General features: G+C 46.7%; 1 protein-coding gene across 1 annotated transcript in view; it reads right to left on the reverse strand.

Moving 5' to 3' along the window:
• The window catches only part of mybbp1a (MYB binding protein (P160) 1a), a 108,870-nt gene that overhangs the window by 67,039 nt on the left and 25,312 nt on the right, over positions 1-16,519 (reverse strand). The window contains exons 8-9 of the mRNA XM_085964198.1: positions 14,231-14,348; positions 6,013-6,302 (exon numbers count right to left, since the gene is read on the reverse strand). Of these exons, the coding sequence (XP_085820324.1) occupies positions 6,013-6,302; positions 14,231-14,348 (408 nt within the window). The remainder of the gene's footprint in view (positions 1-6,012; positions 6,303-14,230; positions 14,349-16,519) is intronic.

A 16,519-nucleotide genomic window follows, 5' to 3' on the forward strand; every position in this document is an offset into this window, starting at 1 on the left:
TCACACTTTCCAGTATTGTATTCCATCTGCCAAATCTCTGTCCACTTACTTAGCCTGTCTATGTCCCCTTGCAGGTTTTTTATGTCCTCCTCACTCACTATTTTCCCCCCCATCTTAGTATCATCTGCAAACTTTGATATGTTACACTCGGCCCCCTCCTCCAAATCGTTAATATAGATTGTAAAGAGTTGGGGACCCAGCACTGATCCCTGCGGAACACCACTAGTTACTGATTGCCAGTCTGAGTGTGAACCATTTATCCCAACTCTCTGCCTTCTGTTAGATAGCCAATCCTCTATCCATGCCAGAATATTACCCCCAATCCCGTGATTTTTTATCTTAAGCAATAATCTTTTCTGTGGCACCTTGTCAAATGCCTTTTGGAAGTCTAAATACACTACGTCCACTGGTTCCCCTTTATCCACCCTATATGTTACTTCCTCAAAGAAATCCAGCAAATTTGTCAAACATGACTTCCCATTCATAAAACCATGCTGACTTTGTCCTATTAAATTATGATTATCTAAATGTCCTGTTACTGTCTCCTTAATAATGGACTCCAAAATTTTACCTACCACAGATGTTAGGCTAACCGGTCTATAGTTTCCAGCCTTCTGTCTACTGCCCTTTTTAAATAAGGGTGTTACATTAGCAGTTTTCCAGTCTGCCGGGACCTTTGCCGAGTCCAGGGAGTTTTGGAAAATTATTACCAATGCATCCACAATCCCTACCGCCACTTCCCTCAAGACCCTAGGATGTAAGCCATCAGGTCCAGGTGATTTATCCGCCTTGAGTCCCATTATTTTACTGAGTACCACTTCCTTAGTGATTTTGATCGTGTTTAGCTCCTCCCCCCCTATAGCCCCCTGTTTGTCCAGTGTTGGGATATTCTTAGTGTCCTCTACTGTAAAGACTGATACAAAATATTAATTCAGTGTTTTTGCCATCTCCATATTTCCCACCATTAATTTCCCGGTCTCATCCTCTAAGGGACCAACATTTACTTTAGCCACCCTTTTTCTTTTTATATAACTATAAAAACTCTTACTATCTGTTTTTATATTTTTTGCTAATTTACTTTCATAATCTATCTTCCCTTTCTTAATTAATCTTTTTGTTATCTTTTGCTGTCTTTTAAAGTTTTCCCAATCCTCTATCCTCCCACTAGATTTGGCTACCTTATATGCCCTTGTTTTTAGTCGAATACTATCCTTAATTTCTTTACTTAGCCACGGATGGCTGTCTTTTCTTTTACACCCTTTTCTTCTCAGTGGAATATATATATTTTTTGGAAGTTGTAAAATAACTCCTTAAATGTACACCACTGATCATGTATTGTCTTACCCATTAATCTATTTTCCCAATCCACTTTACTCAATTCCGCTCTCATACCTTCATAGTCTCCTTTATTCAAGCTTAGCACGCTTGTTTGAGATCCAACCTTCTCACCCTCTAATTGAATACGGAATTCAACCATGTTATGGTCACTCATTCCAAGGGGATCCTTGACTAGGACATTTTTAATTAATCCTGTCTCGTTACACAGGACCAGACCTAAGGTTGCTTGCCCCCTGGTCGGTTCAGTTACATACTGCTCAAGAAACCCATCCCTAATACACTCAATGAACTCATCCTCAAGGCAGCCCTGCCCAATTTGATTTGTCCAATTAATATGATAGTTAAAATCCCCCATAATTATAGATGTTCCTTTATTACAAGCCTCAACTATTTCCTGATCGATACTCCGTCCAACAGAGTTGCAACTGTTCGGAGGCCTATAGACTACGCCCACTAGTGTTTTTTTCCCCCTTATTATTCCTTATCTCCACCCAAACTGTTTCATTATCCTGATCTTTTGACCCAATATCATTTCTCTGTAGTACAGTGATTCCTTCCTTTATTAACATAGCCACCCCACCTCCCCTTCCTTCCTGCCTGTCCTTCCTGATCGTTAAATAACCTGGTATGTTTAATTCCCAGGCATTGTCACCCTGCAGCCATGTTTCTGTAATGGCCACAAGCTCATACCCATATGTAGTTATTTGTGCCATTAACTCGTCTATTTTGTTACGAATGCCACGTGCATTCAGATAGAGAACTTTCAAATAGAGAACTTTCAAATATGTTTTGTGACACTTAGTTCCTGCTTTTGCCCTTTTTATTACTTTACCTTTTACTCCATACCTTCTGCCCCTTCCTGACACGCTCTGGCTTTTAATTTCCCCACTGCTATCTAAGTCTATGACCTTCTCTGTTGTCATTTTTATTATTTGCTCTCTAGGAACCTCCCCCCCACTAGTTAGTTTAAAGCCCTCTCTACAGCCCTAGTTATATGATCCGCCAGGACTCTAGCCCCAGCACTGGCCAAGTGAAGCCCGTCCCAGCGGAACAGCTCCCTCCTGCCCTAGTACTGGTGCCAGTGTCCCAGGAAGCAAAACCCATTTCTCCCACACCAGTCTTTGAGCCACGCATTTAACTCTCTAATTTTATTTGTCCTAGCCAAATTCGCTCGTGGCTCAGGTAATAATCCAGAGATTATTACCCTTGAGGTTCTGTCTTTTAATTTGACCCCTAGCTGCTCATACTCCTTTAACAGAACCGGCTTCCTAGTCCTATGTCGTTTGTACTAACATGGACCACGACAACTGGATCCACCCCCTCCCACTGCAAGTTTCTTTCCAGCCCAGAGGAGATGTCCTTAACCCTGGCACCGGGTAGGCAACACAGCCTACGGGACTCTCGCTCTCGGCTGCAGAGAACTCTATCTATCCCCCGAATAATACTATCCCCTACCACTACAATATTTCTATTTACTCCCCCCTTTTGAATGGCCCCCCGTTCCACGGTGCTGTGGCCAGGTTGCTCATCCTCCCTGCAGTCCCTGCTCCTGTCCCCACAGGGAGTAAGAACCTCGAACCTGTTGGACAAGAGCAAGGGCTGCGGCTCCTCCAACACTACCTCCTGGATCCCCGTACCTGCCTCACTCGTAGTCACACCGTCCTGTCCTTGACTATGGGCTACATCTGAATTAATTAACTTCATAGGTGTGACCACCTCCTGATACACAGAGTCCAGGTACTTCTCCCCCTCCCTGATGTGTCGCAGTGTCTGAAGCTCAGACTCCAGCTCATCAACACAGAGCTGGAGTTCCTGTAGCAGCAGACACTTGTCACAGACATAATCACCGTGAGCCTCAATGGGGTTCACCGGCTCCCACATCTCGCAACAGTAACACATCACCTGCTCCATTCTATGTAATTAATTAAATTTTTTATTGTTAGTTATGGACACCCTCTGCCCGATTATAGATGCTAGTATCCCCTTTAATTTATTGGATTTAAATTAAATCAATCTCTCTAATTACACCAGTTAAATGGTTTACCAACAGTCACTCTGCACCAGAAAGGCCTTATTAACTGCAACCCACAGAGATAAAGTTTGAAAAGAGGACCTAACACCCCACTTACCCTAACTCACTTACCCAAACTCAGAGCACTCTCTGCTGACCTCGCACTAGCAATGGTCTTTTTATACTGTTTGTTTGTTTACAGCCAAATGAGTCACCCCTGCTGATTGGTTAGAAAACTGGTTTTCACTGCCTGCTGTGCCAATTTACTCCTACTGCAGTGTAACCTTGTTTTACTCTTCTTAAACCAACAGAATCCCAAATACTTAACTTTCATTCAATTCCTCCCTCTCATTAGACCGTATGTTCCCAAACATCTCTGGGAGGTCATTTGTGTCCTCCTTTGTGAAGACAGAACCAAAGTATGTATTTAATTGGTCTGCCATTTCTTTGTTCCCCATTATAAATTCCCCTGATTCTGACTGCAAGGGACCTACGCTTGACTTCACCAATCTTTTTCTCTTCACATATCTATAGAAGCTTTTACAGTCAGTTTTTATGTTCCCTGCAAGCGTACTCTCATACTTTATTTTCCCCCTCTTAATTAATCCCTTTGTCCTCCTTTGTTGAATCCTAAACTGCTCCCAATCCTCAGGTTTGCTGCTTTTTCTGGCCAAATTACATGTCCTCTCCTTGGATCTTATGCTATCCCTAATTTCCCTTGTTAGCCACAGTTGTCACCTTTTTTTGTTTTATTTTTATGCCAAACAGGAATGAACAAATTCTGTAGTTCGTCCATGCGATCTTTAAATGCTTGCCATTGCCTATCCACCGTCAACCCTTTAAGTAACGTTCCCCAATCCATCCTAGCTAACTCGTGCTTCATACCATCATAGTTTCCTTTATTTAAATTCAGGACCCTAGTCTCTGAATCAACTACTTCACTCTCCATTTTAATGAAGAATTCTATCATATTGTGATCACTCCGACCCAAGGGGCCTCGCACAACAAGATTGCTAATTAATCCTTTCGCATTACATAATACCCAGTCTAAGATGGCCTGATCTCTAGTTGGTTCTTCGACATATTGGTCCAGGAAACCATCCCGTATACACTCTAGGAATTCCTCCTCCACAGTATTGTTATTGTGGCCTCATACAGGAGGCACCAGGAGTGACTATACAGGTGACAATGAACACAAGAACAGAGGGACAAGAGAAGGCCATTCAACCCATCCCACTTACTCCATCATCCATCTTTTTTCTACCCATGCCCTTCAAAGCTCAGATGAATCCCAACTCAATTCCACTTATTTAACATTTACTCTAGTAGTTTTTAAAAAAAATGTGTTTATGGGATGTGGGCGTCACTGGCAAGGCCAGCATTTATTGCCCATCCCTGGTCTTTACATAATATAGCCTAGTCTTTATCGGGAGTGAAATTAGACCTGGGTGGTAGCACGAGACGGAGGATAACGAATTGGCCGCCCGTTTTTACAACCACCCCCCCCCCCCGCCCCCGCCTGACAATCTTTGTTGAAATCAGTGGAAATTGGGGTCGGGTTTAAACCGGACGGCTAATTTGCTGTCGCCCGCTTTACACTGCCGCCCAAGTCAAATTCCACCCCCATTTACTCTAAAGATTACCTTATTTATGGGGTTATGTTTGGAGCTTTTCAACTTCACAACCTTGTGGTCTGCTTTTCTATCCTGGCAAATCTCTCTATACACCAGCCCTACCTATTCTCTTAAAAAACAGAAAGGGCTGGAAACAGACAAGTCAATGTTTCAGGCTGGGCCCTTCTCCACAACTGTTAAACCAATCCTCTTCATTACTTTACTCCCATCGCTTGAGATTGAAGTCAAACTCAAATCCACCTGTGCAGAAGTTTCACCCTGGACCAGGGATGGAGATAAAGGCAAATGCAGCTCGTGGGCAGAGCTCTCCCCCAAAAGGCTGTGGGTGCTGGAGATCAGCAATGATCATTGTTGGGTAATGGCATCGGAATATGGAGCGAATACAGCTAGAGAGAGCCATGATCTGATTGAGTGGCAGAACAGGCTGGAGGTGCTGAATGGCCTCCTCCTGTTCCTATGTTCAGTCCTGACGGATATCTTAAAACCACCAATCAGTCTCTTCCATATCTTGGGGAGTTTCTTAAATTATTAATGAGGCTCTGAATCAGCTAAACTCACAATCATAGAATCATAGAAAGCCAGAGCACGGAAGGAGGCCATTTCGGCCCATTGTGTCCGCGCCGGCCGACAAAGAGCTATCTAGCCTAATCCCACTTCCCAGCTCTTGGTCCGTAGCCCTGCAGGTTAGAGCATCCCAAGTGCACATCCAAGTACTTCTTAAATGTGGTTAGGGTTCCTGCCTCTACCACCCTTTCAGGCAGTGAGTTCCAGACCCCCACAACCCTCTGGGTGAAGACATTTCCCCTCAAATCCCCTCTAAACAAGCCCTTCAAAACACACGATTGCCACTGGGTTTCACTCCTTACTAGTCAATAAGTGAGGTACAAAAAGAAACATTTTAAACATTTTCTTATGCAAAGACCTCGTGCCAATAGCAGGCCCGGCTCCCTGGCCATCTAGCGCCATCGCCTGTTTCACTGCGGTATAACAGTGCAGTTGGTTAAACTTTAATGTACAAACCCAACTCACAGGTCAGCTCGCTCCTTGTTCTCCTTCTGCCGTTTGGTGCTGAAGTCTATGCAGGTGCCGAGATCCGGGCTGATGAACATATTTTTTAACCAGTCAACGTATTTCAACAAAACCGAGGGCTGCAGGTGACGGACCACCTTCCAGTAGCTGGGGATCACGGGGTAGCCTTGGTTAGTGAGACACGAGAACCCTGTTATCACCGCAAACTGTTTCTCCACATCCTGGGTGCTTTCAAGGAATGAGTCAACGTACGTCTCCATTTCTGGTGCAAACTTGAACCGGTCTGGGAGCTGAAAAATACATGTTTTAATTAATGATCTTCAGCAGGATTAGCGACAGGACAACCCTGTTTCCCCCAGGAAGGGGGATTGAATCTGTGGCTAGGGAACCGAGTTTGTGGCAGGGGCTGAAGGCAATGGCTTAGGTCGTCCCAACGTTTAGTTGGAGAAAATTTTGGCTGATCCAGGACTGGATGTCAGACAAGCCATCTGACAACACAGGCCCCTGTTCTTCTTCCAAATATTGTCATGGTTTAACATCTCATCCGAAAGACGGCACCTCTGACAGTGCAGCACTCCCTCAGAGCTGGAGTGCCAGCCTAGATTCCTGTGCTCAAGTATACATACGCACATACATGTTCACATATACAAGCACATGTATACATATACATACTGACAGACGTGCACACACATTTTCTTCGCTGATACATGAAAATGTTGAAAAGACATTGCAGGTCTGTCGCAAAGATGGAACTTTTTAAAAACATTTTAGTGACAGTTTTCACCTGAACTGATGGGGCGAAACATTAACCCGTCTCCTCAATTTTCTATTTCCTCTCTGTCTTTCCTTTCTCTAACTTCCATTTCAATAATTCGGTCTTAACTTTGAGCCCTTTTTAGAATTGGGAGGGGGGATAAAAACCTGACAGAGGGATACGCTGCTGTAGAGCTTCAGTTGGTCACCAGGTGTTGGTGCCGCACCCCAGCTCCATCGGCAGACACCAGCAGCAGCCTTTGGAACCCTTTCTTTCTGTCAGGCTTTACAAAAGAATATTTGGGCGGGGGGGGGGGGGGGGGGGGGGGGGGTCAGGGTAAAAAAGGCTTTAGGCCTTCAACCAGTGGTACTTTCAACTCCAGAGCTCTGTACTTCTACTTCTTCAAACCAAGAGAATGGTAGAGCTCTGGAATCATTTTGTATTTACTTCTATTGCACGAATATTCAAAGTGCTCGGTGGAGTGGAGATAAAACAGTAGTGAAAAGGTTAATGCAGCTCACAGGACTGACAGCAGTTAACAATAACCACAAGCTCAGTTAATACAGGCCTCCAGGTAGCCACAAAATGGAGACGACTTCCTGGGGCGCCATCTCGTTAAAGGTCAGTTCGTTTAGCCCAGGGTACTTCTACTGCTAGACCAGCGGCAGCCCACCTGGCTAGGTGAGCGCAGGCCTCACACAGATTCAGCAAGGTAACGGTGTATGCCTGCCATGTTATGACCAAGTGTTCAAGGATCCATATTCCGCCCAGAACAAAACACGTTTTAAAGCATACACCACTAACTGTGGCTGTGCTGCCCTCAGATTGTCTATGTGGCCATCAACAGCGCTAAAGCTGGACTAGACTGAACTTTAAAAAAGAGGCATTTTAACATCTCTGTGCACTAATCAGAATTTCCCCCATAGATTATGCTTCCCTTGATGCACTAAGTGATTCTTTAGCCTTGACTCAGTGGTAGCACGCTCGCCTCCGAGTCAGAAGGTCATGGGTTCAAGCCCTGTTCGAGAAATATGAGCGTATAATCTAGGCTGACTCGCCACTGCAGCACTGTCGGAGGTGCCGTATTCCAGATGAGACATTAAACAGAGACCTTGTCTGCCCTCAGGTGAACATAAAAGATCCCATGGCACTATTGAACGAGTTCTGCCCAGTGCCCTGGCCAATATTTATCCCACAACCAACATCACAGACAGATAATAAAAACAGAAAATGCTGGAAATACTCAGCAGGCCAGGCAGCATCTGTAGAGGAAGAAACAGAGTTATCGTTTCAGGTCGATGACACTTCGTCAGATGATCTGGTCCATTGATCAGAAACTGAACTGGACAAGCCATATAAATACTGTGGCTACAAGAGCAGGCCAGAGGCTGGGAATTCTGCGGCGAGTGTCTCACCTCCTGACTCCCCAAAGCCTTTCCACCATCTACACGGCACAAGTCAGGAGTGTGATGGAATACTCTCCACTTGCCTGGATGAGTGCAGCTCCAACAACACGCAAGAAGCTCGACACCATTCAGGATAAAGCAGCCCGCTTGATTGGCACTCTATCCACCACCTTCAACATTCACTCCCTCCACCACCGGCGCACTGTGGCTGCAGTGTGTACCATCTACAAGATGCACTGCAGCAACTCGCCAAATCTCCTTCAACAGCACCTTCCAAACCCGCGACCTCTACCACTTAGAAGGACAAGGGCAGCAGACGCATGGGAACATCACCACCTACAAGTTCCCCTCCAAGCCACACACCATCCTGACTTGGACTTGTATTGCCGTTGCTTCACTATCGCTGGGCCAAAATCCTGGAACTCCCTTCCGAACAGCATTGTGGGTGTACCTACACCATATGGACTGCAGCGGTTCAAGGCGGCTCACCACCATCTTCTCAAGGGCAATTAGGGATGGGCACTAAATGCAGGCCTAGCCAGCGACGCCCACATCCCATCAATGAATTTTTTTTAAATGACCACATTGCTGCTTGTGGGATCTTACTGTGCACAAATTGACTGCCGCGTTTCCTACATTACAACAGTGACTACACTTCAAAAGTACTTCAGTGGCTGCAAAGTACTTTTGGGACGTCCTGAAATATGCAAGTGTTTTGTTTAAATTTCTCTCTGCACTAACATGTAAGGGAGCAATGACACTGCTCTGGAATGCTGAACAGTGAGAGAGATTCAATAGTTAGAACCATGTATGCTTAGTGCACCTCATTATGGTAGAAGTGTCACTGAGGCAGAGTACAGGCTTCTGCTAGTTTGGGTATTTCACGACTTCAGGATGTCCCAAAAGTACTTTGCAGCCAATGAAGTACTTTTGAAGTGTAGTCACTTGTTGTAATGTAGGAAACGCGGCAGTCAATTTGTGCACAGCAAGCTCCCACAAGCAGCAATGTGGTAATGACCAGATCATCTGACGAAGGGTCATCGACCTGAAACGATAACTGTTTCACAGAAATCACAGAAACCCCACAATGCAGATAGAGGCCATTTCGGCCCATCGAGCCTGCACCGACACATATCCCACCCGATCCCCGTAACCCCTACACCAACACATATCCCACCCTATCCCCATAACCCCACGTATTTAATCCCCCTAACACTAAGGGTCAATTCATCATAGCCAATCAACCTTACCCGCACATCTTTGGACTGTTTCTCTCTCTACAGATGCTGCCTGACCTGCTGAGTATTTCCAGCATTTTCTGTTTTTATTATCTGTCTGCGATGTTGGTTGTGGGATAAATATTGGCCAAGGCACTGGGCAGAACTCATTCAATAGTGCCATGGGATCTTTTATGTTCACCTGAGAGGGTGCACACATCTGCTTCAGTGTTTCAAAGTGATTATAAGCTATAAATGGGCTATTGGAGAGCGGGGCGCCGCACAGAGGGGGGGGGGGGGGGGAGAAAGCGCGGGGCGCCGCACGAGGGGTGGAGAAAGAGAGAGCGGGGCGCCACACGAGGGGTGGGGGGGGGGGGGGGGCGGAGAAGAGAAAAGGAAAGTTGGGCGCTGCGCGGGGAGGGCACCGCGCGAGAAAGAGAGCAGAGTGCATTTTGTGTAGATATACAGCAGCACGGCACAGGAGCGAAGTACAGAATTTTAAAATTAAAATTCCTGCTTCCCGAGGGAAGTACGGGCTGTGTGTTCAAAAGTGCTGCAAATGTGGCGGTTGTGAAAGCTTCCGATTAGAAATTGGAAAACTTCCAATCCGGAAAGATGTAAAGACATTAGAAAGGGTAGAGCAGGTTTACCAGGATGTTGCCAGGGATGAGGGCCTCCAGTTATGAGGAGAAGTTGGAAAAGTTAGGACTATTCTCCTTGGAATAGAGAAGGTTAAGAGGTGACCCAATAGAGGTTTACAAGATGAGAGGTTTTGATAGCTTAGAGAAAAACACAGTCTATGAATGTATTCTAAGAAGAAGGCTGTATCTGGGGGAATCCTACATTGCGGCCACTGCAACAGCAAAATAAAGACCATAAGAGAAGGGGGTCATCTCCTCTCCGACAATGTAGACTACTGAAGTCCCACAGAAAAAGCCCACCGACATTTCTGCTGTGTGTCAATCGAGGTAACTGTCTCTTTAAATTTTTGCACCTTAACCACACAGGCTCCAACCACACTGGAGAAGCAGGTTGAGCCAGGGGATCTCATTGGTTACCCGACTGCTATTGCAGTTAATGGATTGCCAGCTGCCACTTACCAGATGCTATGATAACTCTGTCCCCACCACAGACGGTCAGCGGACTAACAGTTAGTACCGGTCGCAGGCACATTTACTGTTTGCAGCGAGACTGCAAAAACCCACATTTCAGTGAGAATCAAAGGAAATTAAAAGTCAGCTGGCCTCCGCTAATTTCTATAAAGGTCATTGAAGATCTTCTCAAAGCCACTGCACTGAAACAGTGGCTACATGACAATATACTTGTGCTGACAGGCGGGTGCCCCCTCTCTCCCCTCAAACTTCAACCGTTTCCATTTCAAGCTTTCATAACCATTTTTCCAAATTATAGATCAGTTGTCCTCTGAACTGCCCCCTCGTTCTTCATAATCTCCGAAATATGCCGTCCTATGCACCAAGAAACACTAACTGCACTTTTTCCTACTTTAACCCATTCTTTCTCAGTCTCCCAACACTGTGGAAGTCCCCAACTTAACACAAAATTCCTTTCATTCTGCTGTGCAGGCTTTGAAAATCCAAGATTGGTATCACCTAACCACGACGTCAGCTTTTATCTACATAGAAACATAGAAGATAGGAGCAGGAGTAGGCCATTCGGCCCCTCGAGCCTGCTCCGCCATTCAATGAGATCATGGCTGATCATCCAAGTTCAGTACCCTGTCCCTGCTTTCTCCCCATACCCCTTGATCCCTTTAGCCTTAAGAAATATATCCAACTCCTTCTTGAATATATTTAATGAACTGGCCTCAACTGTCTTCTGTGGTAGAGAATTCCACAGGCTCACCACTCTCTGGGTGAAGAAATTCCTCCTCATCTCAGTCCTAAATGGCTTACCCCTTATCCTTAGACTGTGACCCCTGGTTCTGGACTCCCCCGCCATCGGGAACAGCCTTCCTGCATCTAGTCTGTCTAGTCCTGACAGAATTTTATAAGTTTCAATGAGATCCCCTCTCATTCTTCTAAACTCCAGCGAATATAAGCCTAATCGACCCAATCTCTCCTCATACGTCATTCCTGCCATCCCAGGTATCAGCCTAGTGAATCTTCGCTGAACTCCTTCCATGGCAAGAACATCCTTCCTCAGATAAGGCGACCAAAACTGCACACAATACTCAAGGTGTGGTCTCACCAAGGTCCTGTACAACTGCAGCAAGATATCTTTGTTCCTGTACTCAAACCCTCTCGCTACGAAGGCCAACATACCATTTGCCTTCTTAACCGCCTGCTGCACCTGCATGCTTACCTTCAGCGACTGGTGCACAAGGACACACAAGTCTCGTTGCACTTCCCCTTCTCCCAATCTATTGCCATTCCGATAATAATGTGCCTTCCTGTTTTTGCCACCAAAGTGGATAACCTCGCATTTATCCACGTTATACTGCATCTGCCATGCTTCTGCCCAATCACCCAACCTGTCCAAATCATACTGGAGTTTCTCGGCACCCTCCTCACAGCACACACGCCCACCCAGCTTTGTGTCGTCTGCAAACTTGGAGATATTACATCTAGTCTTTCCTACTCTTCCCAATCTTTGTTCGCCTGCACAGTTTTTTCCTTATTTATTCTGGGGATGTGGGCGCTGCTGGCAATTATTGCCCGTCCGCAGTTGCCCTGAGAAGGTGGTGGTGAGCCTGGAGCCACATTGCGGGCAGGTAGGGAGTTGCAGGATTTTGACCCAGCGACGCTGTGGCCCTGGCCTATTACTCAGGCTTCTCAATTATCGAGACAAAAACCCTGGAGCCATTCGGAACACAGAATGTTCAGCAGGAGCAACAGCTCCCTGGCCATGAGCGGCAATCTTCATCGACACCCACAAGCTGCCACAGACGCCTCGGGAAGTGCACAGTGATGCGTACAGGTCGTGTCTCTTCTTAGCAACAACTAAAATCTCGACCATCAATGCTCTCGCTTGAAGCTGCTCGTGCATGCCAATTGGTGGCAGCAAAACCCAATACAGGCCATTCCAGCGCTATCACTACGATTTCAGCGAAGAGTAACGGTTGGGTGTTTTTCACACCATCATAAACTACGAGGAGCACCCAGAAGTACAATCATAGGCTTGGTCCTTCCAGATTTGGGCTGCGTACGAAGAGCATAGAATCGTACAGCCATTCAGCCCATCGTGCCAGTGTCGTCTCTTTGTCAGAGCTATCCAATTAGTTCCACTTTCCCCATATCCAATGTCCCCCGCCAACGAGCGCGGCCCCGCACTAATCGCAAGGTCCCGCGCAGGCCGCTCACCAGATCCTGCGCACGTGCAGCCGCACAGCGAATTTAAAGGGACTACGCATAAAAAAAAAATCAGAGGGGCCCATATCCCTGCAAATTTTCCTCTAATGTCCTCCCCTTCAAGTATTTCTCCAATTCCCTTTTTAAAGTTACTACTGAATCTGCTTCCGCCGCCCTTTCAGGCAGCGCATTCCAGATCACAACTCACCGCATGAAAAAACCTCATCTTCTCCCCGCCCCCAGGCTCTTTTGCCACACTGCCCCCCACCTACCTCCAGCCAGGCATGCTGACTCAAAGATGGACAGCTGTCACTGACTGTTCTTGCCGCCATTGGATTTAATGGTATTTGTTGCAGTTTCGAAAAACAAAACTTCAAATAAAAGAAATAGCTTGCATTTATAGGTAGACTACCCTTTATCCGAAAACCTCGGGACCAGCCGAGTTTCGGATAAAGGAGAATTTCGGATTTCGGAAGGTGGGTCGGCGGGGGGTCGTGCGCACGACTTACGCTGACGCTCAGCGTAAGTCAGTCGGGGTCGGCGGGGGTCCATTGGGTGAGTTCAATTGCTCATCAGCCTTAAGGTCACAACACTGGCTTTCTTTCTCTAAATATGAATCGGTAAGTCCACTGAGACGTTAGGATATTGTGGCTCCTGTGTTATTTTCATGCTCTTTCTGAAGCGGGGGGGTTGGCGGTTGTCGGGGCCGGCGGGGGGGGGGGGGGGGGGGGTGGTCGGCGGTTGTCGGGGCCGGCGGGGGGGGGGGGGGGGGGGGGGGGGGTGGTCGGCGGTTGTCGGGGCCGGCGGGGGGGGGGGGGGGTCGGCAGTTGTCGGGGCTGGCGGGGTCGGCGGGGCCGGCGGGGGGGTCGTGCGCACGACTTACCCTTTATCCGAACTTCCGAAACCGGAACCCTCTAAAAACCGAAGGTTTTTTCGTTCGTACGCACGACTTACGCTGAACGAAAAAACCTTCGGTTTTTAGAGGGTTTCGGTTTTCAGAAGTCCGGATAAAGGGTAGTCTACCTGTAGCACCCTTCACAACCCCAGTGAATTACTATTTTAAGTGTAGTCACTGTGACGACCAAACTGCACATTGCAAGGTCCCACAAACAGCAATGAGATAAATATTAACCAGGGTGAACTCTTCTTCCTTGTGCTATGGGATCTTGAATGTCCACCTGGGAGAGCAGACGGACCAATATTTATCCCTCAACCAACACCTAAAATAGATTATCTGGTCATTATTACATTGCTGCTTGTGGGATCTCGTTGTGTGCAAATTGTCTCAGTGTTTCCTACATTACAACCGTGACTACATTTCAAAAGTACTTCATTGGTTGTAAAACGCTTTGGGATGTCCTGAGGTTGTGAAAGGCGCGACATAAATGCAAGTTCTTTGTTTCTTTCCTTCATCTATAGTTATTCGATTTATTCCATTGCCCAAACACATCAACACTTTTAACTTAGAAGTGAGACAGTCTTTAAGGAATCAAAAATCCTGACGCTTACCACTCAGACAGAGAAGGCCCATACCTGAGCTGAAACCACATGGTCCCCATAGTGTCGCATCACCTCTCCCGTGAGAACAAGTTTGAGCTGGGGCAGAGTTAGCAATGGCAACATGCCACCAAGTAACCGGAAACACAGATAGCTGAATAAGAGGGAAGAGGAGAACAGGCACGCCGTTAGTAAGAGGACACAGCCTGGTTATATTCAAGGCTAACAAATCAATCCATCAGCAGCAGATTGGGATCAAAACACACAAATCAAACAAAAGAGAAACATTTCCATGAAAGAATTAATCTCTGTTCTGTGGGTAAAGGAATTCCTGTTATATATTAGCTTATCCCCCTGATGTTGCTCAAGGGTCGTCTGCAGCATGGTTGTAATTATCTACTGCTAATCTGGCCAGTCCCTTTATGCCTAAATACAGGCCTAATGAAGTAATTGCAGCCATTGGTGAAGTGCTGGAGTCAGAGGGCAATTGCAACCGCTTGTAAAGTGCTGCAGTCAATGAGGGCACCGTAGGATAGTGGTTATGTTACTGGGTTAGTAATCCAGAGGCCTGGACTAATGATCCAGAAGACACAAGTTCAAATCCCACCACGGCAATTTAAATTAAGTTAAATAAATCTGGAATATAAAGCTAGTATCAGTAATGGTGACCGTGAAACTACCGGATTGTTGTAAAAACCCACTGGCTCACTAATTACCTTTAGGGAGGGGAGACCCGTCATCCTTACCCGGTCTGCCCTACATGTGACTCCAGACCTAAAGACCTAAATCTAACCCTAAATGTGGTTGACTAACTACTGCACCCTCCGAAATGGCCCAGCAAGCCATTCAGTTGTATAAGGCAGCTCACCACCACCTGCTCAAGGGCAATAAATGCTGGCCTTGCCAGTGATGCCCACATCTTGCAAATGAATGATTTTTTTTTTTTTTTTTTTTAAATCAGAGGGCAATTGCAACTGCTTGACAAGTGCTGCGGTCAGAAAGCAATTTTAACTCCTTGTAAAGCCAATGACTGGTTTTCTTTCTCTCAAAAAGTGTTAGACACAAAACCAAGTGTGATGTGCAGATGTATGCTAGATATGTGAGAAAGGGCCCAAGAGCCAAGATTCCCAAAAGCCTTGTTGGAGATACGCAGCACTACCACTAGGGGACACCACAGCTCCATCTTCCTGCGCTCCAGAGGAAGAACCAAAATTCCCCAAAAAAGGGACCTAAAATCTCACGACTGCTTGGCCAGAGCTCACGACAGCATCATGGCCAAAAAAAAATTAAAAAACCATAAATTTTGCTCCAGCAACCATGTTTTACAGGTCTTCATATAGCTGCTTAAAGGTCCATTCAAAATCAGCAATTTTAATCTTGCCCTGGCTCAATAAAAGTACAGAAACTGTAAGTTAGCCCCCCAATATCTGAACACCTGTTGAGGGATGGATGTGTACAGGGCTCCCATTGTCACAGGGGGGAGACCTGGTGGAGGGGGAACCTCTGTGGAACTCCAGGGCCCTGTGCTGCACGCCTGGTATTTATGTAACTATTACAGTAAATTACAAAGAGCACATTCATTTTTCCTCCAGCGCAAGAAATGATACTCGTTTACCAGTCACCAGTGGAACATGACCACTCCGCTCGCACGGGAATAGTCCATCAGTAACAGGAGCACAATACAATATCATGTCGGAGCCCAAATGTTGATTCTGAAGCACCAACGCAATTAAAGAGCGACTCATACCAGCAGGCTGCCGAGCAGCAGGGAAGGTGTCGACCCCCCCACCCCACCCCCGTTCCCATTCGCTAAGGGGCCTACTGCATGGCAACGGATGGAAGCTGTAATTACGCCTCACATTAAATGCACCTCGCGATGCCGACTTGAAAGACCATCCAGCCATGGTTACTGTTGTTCAGGAGTGAAGTACAGCCCCCGCCACTTATAGCCGGGGCGTTCCCGTGAATCCGATTTACCCGCTGTGCGCGATCGATGGCCGGTATAACTTTTGACAGACATGTGAACTCCCAAAATACTATCATGCCAGTACCACCACTTTTAATAAGCAAAGGTAAGGAACATGGCCAAGCTCGATGGGCCAGCAGAGTATCAGGGTGTGTGTAAGGCACATGGCCAAGCTCGAGGGGCCAGCAGAGTATCAGGGTGTGTGTAAGGCACATGGCCAAGCTCGATGGGCCAGCAGAGTATCAGGGTGTGTGTAAGGCACATGGCCAAGCTCGATGGGCCAGCAGAGTATCAGGGTGTGTGTAAGGAACACGGCCAAGCTCGATGGGCCAGCAGAGTATCAGGGTGTGTGTAAGGCA

The sequence above is a fragment of the Somniosus microcephalus genome, chromosome 22 (genome assembly GCF_052327205.1).
Source record: "Somniosus microcephalus isolate GS21.2 chromosome 22, FLI_Smic_1.0, whole genome shotgun sequence".
In the NCBI taxonomy this organism is placed as follows: domain Eukaryota; kingdom Metazoa; phylum Chordata; class Chondrichthyes; order Squaliformes; family Somniosidae; genus Somniosus; species Somniosus microcephalus.